We start from the raw sequence: 12,697 nt of genomic DNA on the forward strand, positions 1-12,697 counted from the left end.
GTACTAGCAGATGGCCTGAAGTGGTGGTGCATCATGTCAATAACATGAGAGAGCTTTTGTGCTGCAGTGCATTCAGAACTGTTGTATACATGATGTTCTGTGTGTTTGTGAGATACTTTTGTAATGCTACGTTGCAGTGATGAGTTTAAAACTGGCAAAGAGTTTCTGAAGACAGAACCTTCTCCAACCACGTACATAGGCCAAAGTGATGCAACAAACCAACTCCCATCTTTATGCAGGAAACTTGGCTAAAAACTTACAGCTTCATAAATGTTCTTTGTGTTTGTAGGTGAGCTGTCACTCCCAGCCCACATCAGCCCATACACAGAGAGCAGGGAAGATGCCTACATCCAGCTGGAGCTGCGGATGTTGGAGCAGGCGCTCCTTGCCACCTGCGTTGGCAGCATTGGAGAGCTGAGTATGTGTGTGTTGTGTCAGTCAGCACAGTAGGCTCCTGTGTTTTGTGTGTGTTTATTTAAACTGTGACCGACGTCGGACTCCTGGGACACAGCGTTTCTCGCTGCCAGCTGCCACTTGGTTCCATAATCTGTGGCTTGTGTCCAAATAACAAGAGCACTTTCAGACCCTGCAGGCCACCGCACCTCATTATCTGGCACATAACCCAGGTAGCTACCACAACTAAAACAAGCTAGCTGCAGTAGGCTAACGTTAGCTTTTAAAAAGAACTTATTTCCAGATGTTTCTTTAGGTTGGAGTCTTTTGACGCTGAGAGCAGCTTGGCTGCACGGTCAGTAAGAAATGCATTCCTGCCTGTGCACTGCTGGCTCTGTTGTGCTGGCGCCGGGTCCATTGTGTAACTGACGCCACCAACATTAACAGGACGCTTACATTAGAGCCTCTTATTGCGTGTTTTGTTTGGGCTTCCTGCAATGCGTGGAATTACCATAATTAGAGAGGGGATGGGCTAACATATGAAACAGGAAATGACCGCCATGTAATGCATTTAACAACGTAACTGTATTCTAATTATCACTTATTTAAGTGGTAACTGTAACAGAATACAGTTACTCATATTTTGTGTTTTTAAATACATTATGCTGGTACATGTACTCTGTTACTCCAGAACTCTGACTATTACAGACCCACTGTGATCCACTATGTCAACAAAACTGGAAGGTTCATAACTCAAAAACACTGGATCAGCAGGTAAATGGCAGATCAGAGGGAAAAATAATGCAAATTAAATTGTAACTGTATGAGCTTTATGGCAAATAATCTCAGCCTCATTATTGCTGTTGTTTTTCTTCTTTTTTTTTACATTATTTCTTTGTCCATAAAACAGACATAAATACAAATATATTAAGTTTATAAACTTTCTGAAATTTCTGAAATATGACAGCCTGTGGTGGTGGGAAATGATCGTTCCCGTCTTTTTGCAGGTGATCTGGTGTGTCGAGCAATGCACCACATGCAGCGTCTAAGAAGCTCGAGTCCCTCCATCAGCCACTCTTCTTCAGCCAATCAAATGCCAGTATCCTGGGCTCCAGATGCCCTCCGCACACTCTACTACTTCCTGTCTAGCCCACAGATGGAATCACTGGAGAATCCCAACCTTGACCCTCCAACCATGACACTGAGCAGAGAGAGGTGTGTGTGTGTGTGTGTGTGTGTGTGTGTGTGTGTGTGTGTGTGTGTGTGTGTGTGTGTGTGTGTGTGTGTGGCCACCTCTATACTGTCTTATGTTAAACTTTTTTCAGGCCATTCTTGCTCCTCCCTCCTCTCATGGAGTGGATCCGTGTTGCCGTGGTGCACGCTGAACATCGCCGTAGCCTATTGGTTGATAGTGATGATGTCAGACAGGCGGCCAGACAGCTTTTGCCAGGACTAGACTGTGAGCCCAGGCAGCTGAGGTAGGACACCAAAGAATAAAACCACTGATCGTGTATACTGTCAAAGCAGGAGTTGACTGATTACCAACCTGTCTGGTTATTGGTGCATTATTCAACCTTCTCAACTAGACTGTATTGAAAGGATGCCTTAGATCCTCCAGGTACAGAAAGACTGCCTAGTGACCACAAAAAAGAAAATGAAATCAAGCCTCCAATCAGGAACCCTGAATATCAAAACAAGCTGTATGGATATCAGTATGAGCAGCATCTAGTCCTCTAATAGGTGGATGTTCTCTAAAAATGCCGTGCAGATAGGAGTTAAATTGATATGACCCGTTTTTTACTGTGTTACTCTGCAGGCCAGAGTGCTGTTTCCAGTTGTTTAAATGTCTGGATGCAGAAGCTGCTTCGGATAAATTCCAGTTGGATTTAGGATTCAGGATGCTCTCGTGTGGCCGAGCAGACCTGCTCCACCACGCTGCCCGGCTTCTAGGAGCTGAAGGTGTCAACACTATAGACGATCAGGTGAGTGCAGCTGTGTGTCAGTGACTGGAACAGATACTAGGTTGATGGTTTATACGTTTAAAATGTAATTCAGAAAACTGCTTAAAAATTTACTGAGAAGACTCCAATCAGAGTAAGGTCAGAAGAGCTCTGCTGGATAAATGTGATACCTTTGTCAGTATACAGATAGATTCATAAGAGACAGAGTCTAATATCAGCAGCTGTGGGACAGCTATGAATAATTTGTTTTCTAATGGTTACAATTTTATTTGCGAAGAAATTCATCAAGTCATTGCTAGTTAAGGTTAAAGGAATAATTGGTTCAACAAAGCTGTGACTCTTTGTCAGTCTGACTGCACTGACACGATGATGTCTCAGCTCTCAGATCTCTTTTTAAAAGATTTATAGAGTTTGAAGTGTGTCTGATTTGTTGGCTTCTTCTTCAGAGTAGTCACATTATCATATGCTAGATAACAGTAACCGTAATAACAGGATCATGGACCTCTGTCGAAGCAGAGTTTAGGTAGCTGCTCTGCATTGTCTCGGCACATGGATGGAAGAAGATAACAGTGGCGGTATCACTTCCTTAAAGTTAGTTCCAGCCCTTTGAGAAAGACATCTACTGTAATGACATGTATTGTCCAGTGCTCATTATTGCAAAATTAAAATGATTATGTGTTTTTATATGTGATCTGCTCATTTTAGCTGACTCTACGAGCCAAACGATGCATTAGTCCGTTTGTTTTGTCTTTCAGACAGATTTACGATCTACAAATGTAAAAATGTAGATTCTTCTTTTGTGCACAAATAATGAGATACAACTGTATCTATTTTCACGATGCAAAATCATTAACATTTTAAAAATCTTAAATACATCTTACATATCATGTGTACATAGTTGCTCTGGTGGATGTCTCCTGATGTGTTTTCCATTGTATTACTTTGTATCTAAATTATGTACATAAATAAAAAGAAACAAAACCTACTATGTGTTCTTGCAGGGAATGAGCCCTCTAATGTACGCCTCAGCAGCAGGAGATGAGGCACTAGTGCAGATGCTCATTGAAGCCGGAGCTCACCTGGACATGCAGGTAAAGAGTGATGGTGGTGTAGGTAAAACCTCATTGCATAACAACAGGTTGTGAAGTATGTGTGTGCTTTATGTTCAGGTCCCTGGCAGCTCTGCCAGACATCCGTCTGTTTACCCAGGCAGTCGGCACTGGGTGGCCTTAACATTTGCTGTGCTTCACAGTCACCTGTCCGTGGCTCAGGTGAGTCCTTCAAACAGACTCCATCAGCAGAAAAACATTTCACTGGACTACTGAAATTAGCATTTTAATTGCTGCAGTGGTCTGACTGAATGAGTCTCTCACAGTATCGTGTTTCTCATGCTGGCAGCTGCTTTTGGAGGCCGGTGCAGACGTGGAGGGTGGAGCCTTGCTGGACAGTCAGGAGAGCTCAGCTGAGACACCACTACAGCTAGCTGCTGCAGCAGGTATCATTCTGCTGAACATTTTAGCGTATGTAATCTGAAGTTAACTGACAAAACTGTAGCTTTACCAAAGTGGACCTTTTTGATCAGAAACACATTGTTAATAAGAATAAATTACAATGGTGTAAATAAAAACTGGTTACAATATAACATCGTGTGGTTGACTGTTTGGTGAAAACTATTTGTATGAATAGATGTTTTAGCAGAATAATGACTTGTATACTGACAGCGCTGCCAGTTTAGGCTCTATGAGGGGCCATGTGACCACGAGTCACACATGTCACATGTCACATGTTTCGAATGGATCCACCAATAGAACATCCGATCTTCTCAGGTTACTACGACATGGTTAGCCTGCTGCTCGCTCACGGAGCAGACCCTCTGATCAAAGTGCATCATGGGAATTCACCGCTGTATGAAGACATGAACTGCTTTAGCTATGCAGCAGCACATGGGCACAGGTGAGACTTAAAGTTCCACATTTTCCAGTTCCTGTTTTACCTTGCTCTTTCACACATATATAGCAACACATTTCCACCTGCAGAAACATCCTCAGGAGGCTTCTGCAGCAGCCACAGCACAGGAAGGAGGACATCCTCTCTCTGGAAGAGATCCTGGCTGAAGGAGTGGAGGATGAGGAGGAAGAGGAACTAAAATTTTCAACACAGCCTCTAGCTCCTGACTCCCCAAGCATTATTCCGAGTTTGTGTAAGAACAGGATGAAGGCCCTGCAGCAGGCAGCCTACTACAGCGCGGAGCACGGCTACCTGGACGTCACCATGGAGCTCAGAGACATGGGTAAGCACGTGATGTCAAACTGAGGAACTCTGAACTGGGGTAATCGACTTTTAATTAAGAAGTAAATACATATGCACTGCAGGCTCCTGGTATAATTTGGAAATGTGCGTAATTAATTTTAAACTTGTGACAGATAAAAACAAAATTTCATGCTGAAGAAATCAGAGGAGAGCAAAATGTGCGATTTACAGTCCTTTACAAAGCTCAGGATGAAAATATCCATGAATATCAGACAGAGATTCATCATGAGCTTCATAATGAGCCCAGTTACACCTTATTTATTACTTTAATTGGCTCGAATGAAATCAAATTGATTGAAAAATTAGTTCATTAAAAAAACACACGTCCAGTGAAGTGAACACATTGAAACTATTAGCCTATTGTGCAGCCCTAGCACAGTACCAAGAAGCAGGCACAGAGGTGTATTTATGAAGCTCATTGCTGGGACATGAAAATCTACCTCAAGTGTTCACTGCTTGATAGAGTTATTATAATCTGACAGGAGGGTGTGTCGACATATAGAACAATCTGGAAAACAAAGAAAACATGTTTCAACAGCGAGCGTTTAAAACTGTTATCTAGTATTTTTAAATACTTATCGGTTTAATAACGCTCCAAGTAACCAGTTTCAATTCATAACCTTTTCTTTTATGGTCAGGTGGGATGTGATGGACTGTAAGCGATTAGCTGCTGAGACTCAAACGTGAGACCAGTCCAAAAATACATTCTTTCTGCTTACATGAAGCAGCTCTCTGGTTCCGAGAACTCAGCTAGTAGAGTCAAATACGGTGGCCCTGAGAGGCCAAACGGACTGCAACTTAAGAACACACCAGCAATAAGAAAAACGCTGGAAAAGCACATAAAACACAACGGAAATGGGAAAAAACACAAGGGAAGTGTTTCTGGGGAGACAATAACCCGACGGACCATTTGCAGGAATATGCTAAGATTGCGCTGAGAGACGTAAAAGAAGTTGAGGATGTGACAGCTAGTGCTGTCAGCGTTAAACACGTTAGCACGGTTAGCTCGTTAACGCGTTTAACGCTGACAGCACAAATTTCAATATAAATTTGAACCCTTTTTTTGTTGTCCATGAGGTGTGCACGTTCTCTTTGTATTTGTGTGCTTCAACAAATGAAAGTGAAATAAACTGAATGAACTAACAAAAGCATTCAAAATCCAAACTTTGTATGATGTCAGGAAACTTGGTGGTTTTCCATATATTGCATTGAAAGCGTCTTTATAAAAGGAACATTTGCAATCACCTGCCTGCAGCTTCCTATTTCCTTTGGCTTTGATGAGCAGCGATCCAGAGAGCGGCGGGGAAAAACAGAGTAGTTTAACAGCTTGTTGCTTCTGGCTCCAACTGCACAAAGACCTCAAACACGTTCCCTGGTTCCCCCTCGCTGATCTCTCCAGGTGTCCCCTGGAGGCTGCACATCTGGTTAGAGTCTCTGCTCAGAGCCCAACAGCTGTGTAGGGACGATGTCATCATTTCCCTCCTCACAGAGTTCACCTCTATCAGGACGGAGGACTACAGCCCCGGGCTTCTCTCCACGGGCATCCCGCTCATGTTCAGCATGTTGGAGACCACCAAGGTACAACTCAGCACCTCTGCATCTCTGATTATGTGGATTTTCCTGTCTTTCCATAATTTCATGGAAATGCGGATGAAGGGTTTGAGGCAGAGCAGCTAAACAAAAGAAACAGAAATGATGATTCCTGACCTGTCTTGAAAAATAGCGATGGTACATTTTTATTGTTAAACAGATTTTAGAGAGTGGTGTCACACTCTGTGCCCAGTACAACAAACATCTACTAGCTCTACAAGGTGGCGGAAGTTCAGTTGGTTTTTTGCTCCCATGCATGAAAGACAAACTGTGTGTCACAATGATACTGCTGCAGAACGTGACGAAGCGTGGTTCCCGACCACTCCCACACTTTTGAAAAGGTACAAAGAGCCAACCATTTGGGGACATTTATACCTGCACTGGGGACTATTCTGAAATTCAAACCTGTTCAAACTATGACACCATATTATAAAAATATTTTCTCATTTATTTACATACTTGTTTGTTCTTTGGTAATTTCTCAGTAAAGTTCATCACAGCACTCAGCAGTGGCATTAGTGTGAACCACGTTCACACATCCATCAGTGTCATACTCACATGCTGATGGATGCTTCGGGGAAAATTTCCCGCAGATGCTTCACCACTGGAGGAGTCAGAGTTTGGATCATCAGTCTTCTTATATAATACAGCATATATAAAGGACTGTGTGTGTGGATGTGTGCTGCTGAATGTGCAGAGGTCAGTGCTACGATGATCTCCTGTTCTGTTTTATTCTATGCAGGACTACGTGGTAACAAAGCGTCTGGCGACTGTCTTTTCTCTCTGCTACGGCTCGTCTCCCGTTCCTCCGGTCCCACCTTTGGACGTCACTCTGTCCACACAGCTGGGTAACACTCCCCTCCTGCCAGTGTCAATGTTTAACATGTTACATTTGACCAACTTATGAAGGATTACATGGTTGTCTCTGCTCAGATATTCATTTTCTGAACAACAAAGAGATGTCAGATGTGACATTCATGGTGGACGGGCGCCCATTCTTTGCACACCGAGTGCTGCTGATGTCTGCGTCAGACAGGTATCATCTCTCTTCTCTGACTGACATGCCTGTTATTATTAACCTATAAGAGGCTGCAGACATGTTCTAGTCAATGCAAACAAAATTAATGTGTAAGGGCATGTAGCAAAAAGACTTTACAATGCAAGAATACAGGCTCGTGCACACAATGCTTGGAGAAATTGCATAACATGTAAATTGTAAGTAGTTAAATTTCCAATAATGAGGTCAGGGTATATGTGTAAATAAGAAGTCTGGGTGAGCTAACAGCTCAAGCTTTTGACTCCTCTAAACGCTGCATTTCACAGTTTTTCTACTCTTGGATCTGTATGATGTCACTGAGAGCAGATATTATTAATATGATTAACTCTACAGCTCTAATTCAGACAGAGAAGGACATGAGGGACTGCACATGGCTCTAGTGTAAAGTTATTTTGAGCTCTTATTTAAGCAAAGCTCGTCTAGAAGAGTTATGATAAGTGAAATCCCCCAACAGACTCTCCAAACATGCTGCTGACTCAAAAACACTTAAGCACACTATAAAATGCTGACAGTGTGAAATTAACCTAAGATGTGAAGCAGCTTTGTATAATTCATAACAGAGGAACCTGTCCACTACACTAAATATTCTGATGTACGTATGTATTGGAGTAGGCGTGTTCAGATCCAGTAAAGTGGGATTTGGCAGGTTGGACCAGTGTGAGGGAAGAAAATAATTTAGAAATAAGACAAATACGCCTCAGCAGTTTTTTTTCTTTGCATACAGGCTGTGATCAGCTGACCTGTTTGTGGTTGCTGCTTGCCGCCCTTGATTCTGACACTGCACTGCCGTAAGCTTCACCACAGTACTGCTCGCTAAGCAGTTTAACCTGCACCAAACTGTATTTTCATGAAACCTTTGAGTAATACAAAATAATTATACCTTAACTGTTTCTTCTCACAATATGTGAGATCAATTTCAAAATATCAACATTGTGAAATGGATCCAATATTATTATTTTTTAAATAGCACGTGTAACTTCACTGAGTGACCCGACACGGCTCCGTGGGTGTGTTTTTGCCTTTTTCTTTTATTTTGATACAATCCGTTTTTATTATTCGTGGCACTTTCCGGCGCACGCTGCTCCAGCAGCTCCTCTCTCTCCGGCCCCGGCTGCTACTGAAATAGGGAAGACCTACACAGCACACCCTGAACCTGCTGCTCCACTCCTCCCCTGCAGCCGAGCCACCAACCACACCCGGACACATCATGATTTAGAACCAAACTTTAAATGTTCATTTTAACAAATGGCGCTGAGCACCTAGAAATGAACCTTTCATCCACTAATAGGAGGCATTCCTCAGTGAGCTTCCGTGTGCTATGATAACCAATGAGAGAAAGTATCCATTTTAATGTGATTATTGATCATTAATTCTTTCAGTAGAAAGTTTATGTGAACAAGTGGCCTCGAATGTCACCGCCTATTTAAAGAATGAAATGTGTCCTGATGTGCGTTCTGTCCTGGCAGGTTTCGCCAGCTGCTCGCAGATTCCCCCGATAACATCGTCCACATCAATCACATGACCTACGGCACCTTCCAGGTGAGGAACTAGCTTACTCCTTGTGCTTCGGTGCAGATGTGACTGAGACGTTTAGGTGGATGAAGGCTGTTTGTTTCCCTGCAGATGATGATGAAGTCTCTGTACTGTGGAGGAACTGAGGGGCTGTCTGTGTCTCCCTCTGAAGCCTTGAAGGTAAACGTCCCACAGACTGTGAGTCAATGCCTGCTCCAGTCTGGGCCTTTTTTAGGATTTCCAGCTTGTTGTGGATTGTACTGGTTTGTGTTTCATTAGATGAATCTCTTTAAGCCACTGACTGTGAGGTAGGTTTAAACTATTTATGACTTACTTCTGTCACCGGGGCAAATATTTTAGACGGCATCTGTTATTTTCTGTTGTTTCTGCTGGCAAATCAGTCAAACATTTCTTTTTGGGAACGTGCTTTTTTGGACAGGAGCAGCGATCGTGGCTCAAGAGTTGGGAGTTCGCCTTGTAATCGGAAGGTTGCCGGTTCGAGCCCTGGCTCCGACAGTCTCAGTCGTTGTGTCCTTGGGCAAGACACTTCACCTGTTGCCTTCTGGTGGTGGTCAGAGGGCCCGGTGGTGTCAGTGCGCCCCAGGGTGGCTGTAGCTGCCATCACCAATGTATGGGTGGATGACTGGATGTGTAAAGTGCTTTGGGGTCCTTAGGGACTAGTTAAGCGCTATACAAATACAGGCCATTTACCATTTTTACCATCAGGTTATTACTATGGCAGAAGTACACATCCACAAATGATTTTAATGTGTATTCACCACTCGTGTGTGCATATCCAGCTTTGTAAATAGTGTAAAGTACACTGATGGTTTACTCTTTGGTATCTGTCTCATAGCTGTTGCCAGTGGCCACTTTCTACCAGCTCCGAGGTCTGCAAAGACGCTGTGAAATGTCACTGTCGCAAAGCCTTACTCTGGACAATACTGTCAGCATATACAAGGCTGCTAAGGTAAAAACACACAAGCTGACATGTAAGACAGTTAGATATCTGGGACACAGCTTTTATTCAAACCATAGACTGCATATGAAAGCACTGCCATGAAAAGTAGCAGTAGTAGTAGCCACGGCAAATCTAAATATCCCAAAAAAGATGAAATTGAAGGGGAGACTGATCAAACATAACTCAGGTAAAGTTTTGGATTGTTGCCTTTTGATGGGCAGTTACAGAACCTGATGATAGGACTCGTATAAACTCCACCACAAACTGTTTCTCTCACTTTGTTACTTTAGAGTACAGATAAAATAAAGAATAGGCAGAATTTGTGATTTCTCATATTACATTTGATTGATTGGACCATGTTCTATTTAGACCTTCATGCTTCAGGCTGTGAAACTAAAAACTCGAGCCTTATTTTCTTTTAGGTGTAAAAATTATTGTATTTTTTAATGGTGACTCGAATTTCAAGATCATAATAGAAGGAACAACTGTTTGCATAAATGTTGCTGCGAAAAAAATCGCCAATGAAAAATTTCTTATATCAACATCATATATAAAATGGATTATCGCAGAGACACTGACTCAGCTTCTGCACTTGCAGCACCATGGAGGAGCTGAACTCTGCAGGTTTTGTGAAGGATTCTTCCTGCAGAACATGGATCAGCTCCTGGACAGGGAGGACTTCCACAGCCTGCTGCTAGGAGGTCTCAGTCAAGAGCTGCTATACCCAGGCCTGGGCACCCGGTCTGGACTCGTCCAAGATCAGGATCTACTGGTCCTCCTAAGGGACCTGGAGAATGTACTTATCCAGAGACTTTATATCCTCCACTCTGCATGTCGAGAGTAGAAATGGTGGAAATGTTGACTGTGTTCGACCACACTCGTATGTGTACCTGGGAATAGAAGCCATACTGTATATAGTGTAGAGACACATTTTAGTGTAGAAGAATCCCAGTATCGATGATCTTAATTAACAGCTCTTAACTGGTTGAAGGTTTTCCTGTTACTCTGGATTTGACTCTGATGTTGGTCAGAAAAAAGGATCAATGTCACGTTTGGCTCTAGTTAGCTGTGATGAGTAAACGATCATTTCTTCATTTAATTTTCTGAGTTTTCACTCGGAGGATGTGTGTTTAATAAAGACATTATCTCAGACCACCTGTTAAAGCTGGTGATTTAACGTGTTAGCATTACTTTACATTATTTTAGCCCATATTTGGGAAGCACGCCAACACCAAAAAAGAATAATGAGAAATATCAGTACTCATTTAAAATGCAACCTTAGGAAAACATTTTCTACTCTGACTTACTGTCCATGAAACGGCTAAATGGTTTGATGACATTTAAATAAAGATTTATGGTCTGGGGAAATATAAGGAAACTCAGTTTGAAACCATCATAGATGATAGCACTGCTGTCTCAGAATTGACTGGTTAATTGTTTGGTCCATATATTGTTAACAGGACAGACTGTCTGGGAATATTAAGGTGTTACCATTGATAAGGTGAAAGGTGCTACATCAATAGGCTTTCAAAACAGATTCATTTGTTGAAAGTGGGAGAAAAAGACTGCCTGTAAAGAATACCACCAATGAGCCTGAGTGACTGCGAGCTTCATTTATGGCTACATTTACAGAACATCTTATTAGTGTAGCTAATCCAAGATGGAATCCAAGATGGCGCCAGTGTGTACGCCAGGCCGTCTTAGTCTCCCCAAGCTCTGAGTACTGCTTGCCGTTTTGCTTTATGTATGCTTCCCGGCTGTTTTTGCACTAATTGCCTATGATCGTCAAACTCTTTTGAATCTTCGACCATTGAACCATCAAACACCAGACGTACACTGGGAACCAGGGACTTTCCCCCCGCTTTCGACGGATATTCTTCCCACGCCACCTGTCTTTTGCCCCCCTACAGAAAAAACAACTTAGGAGACAGGGTAAACGGAGCGGTATCCGTGAACGCATCAAGGCCTACCTAAAGTCACACGAAATGATTAACCACTATGTTATCTTGGATATTTTATGTTCCTCCCCATCCTTCCAGGACTGGTCTACCTTTAGGCTGATTCGCCATGTCAGCCAGCATGCCCACTCGGTCTACCTGCTTGGTGTTGGATGCAGACCTCCAGAGGTGGCGTGAAGCACAGCAATCTTCGCCGGTTGAGGCGCACTCCTAGAAGTGATAATGTGACTACGATCCGGATGGCACTGCTCAACACCAGCTTATTAAAGAACAAGTCCTTAATCCTAAATGACTTTTTTCTCTCATCAAGGTGAGATTTCTTGTTCCTGACGGAGACTTGGGTACGCCCCGGTGAGTCCTTTTCCTTTTTGGAACTTCTTCCCCCAAACTGTGCCTTTCTGAGCTGTCCTAGGACCTCGGGTAGAGGTGGAGGGCTAGCCTCGGTCTTTAAAAACAAATTTTGAGTACGGCAATTGCCTCCTGCCATGTACTCCAAGGCCACACACTTGATCTGGTATTGTCATATGGTCTGGACATGCACATTACGGATATAAGCGACGCTCGGATCTCGGACCACTTCCCAGTCATGTTTGATATTGAACTTTGTAATGTGGAATTGAATTGTGCCAAGTGTGCACGATTAATCCTGAGATTACCAGCTTCTCTGTGGCCTTTTTAAAAGATCTCAAAATATTGAGAATTTCTTTCTTAGAAGGCTAAAATACAACCAGAAGCAGAGAGCAATGTCAGGGAAAGGTGGACTGAGCAGCAGTCATCATTGTCACCTGTGAGTTCTACAAATGAAGGTATGTGTGAGAATGAATAAGGAAAATGCAAGGAAGGGGTGTTTATATTGTCAAGTGTTCAACCGATCCTAATATTTGGGGATAAATAATTAACTAAGCAAATATATGTATTGTGGCACATAATTGGAAAGTAAAACAAAATCCTTCTT

The 12,697-nt window shown here is 42.8% G+C and overlaps 1 protein-coding gene across 1 annotated transcript in view; it reads left to right on the top strand.

Moving 5' to 3' along the window:
* LOC102298289 (ankyrin repeat and BTB/POZ domain-containing protein 2) overlaps nt 1-12,413 on the top strand; it is a 23,963-nt gene extending 11,550 nt beyond the window's left edge. The window contains exons 2-17 of the mRNA XM_005944093.2: nt 290-418; nt 1,401-1,608; nt 1,719-1,871; nt 2,210-2,375; nt 3,356-3,445; nt 3,524-3,625; nt 3,753-3,849; nt 4,181-4,307; nt 4,391-4,644; nt 6,064-6,242; nt 6,997-7,102; nt 7,188-7,290; nt 8,778-8,850; nt 8,935-9,003; nt 9,680-9,793; nt 10,383-12,413. Coding sequence (XP_005944155.1) covers nt 290-418; nt 1,401-1,608; nt 1,719-1,871; nt 2,210-2,375; nt 3,356-3,445; nt 3,524-3,625; nt 3,753-3,849; nt 4,181-4,307; nt 4,391-4,644; nt 6,064-6,242; nt 6,997-7,102; nt 7,188-7,290; nt 8,778-8,850; nt 8,935-9,003; nt 9,680-9,793; nt 10,383-10,628 — 2,216 coding nt within the window. The 3' untranslated portion in view covers nt 10,629-12,413. The remainder of the gene's footprint in view (nt 1-289; nt 419-1,400; nt 1,609-1,718; nt 1,872-2,209; nt 2,376-3,355; nt 3,446-3,523; nt 3,626-3,752; nt 3,850-4,180; nt 4,308-4,390; nt 4,645-6,063; nt 6,243-6,996; nt 7,103-7,187; nt 7,291-8,777; nt 8,851-8,934; nt 9,004-9,679; nt 9,794-10,382) is intronic.
* Nucleotides 12,414-12,697: the final 284 nt, after the last annotated feature.

This window comes from Haplochromis burtoni, unplaced genomic scaffold (genome assembly GCF_018398535.1).
Source record: "Haplochromis burtoni strain Fernald_Lab_line unplaced genomic scaffold, NCSU_Asbu1 Contig_381, whole genome shotgun sequence".
NCBI lineage: Eukaryota > Metazoa > Chordata > Actinopteri > Cichliformes > Cichlidae > Haplochromis > Haplochromis burtoni.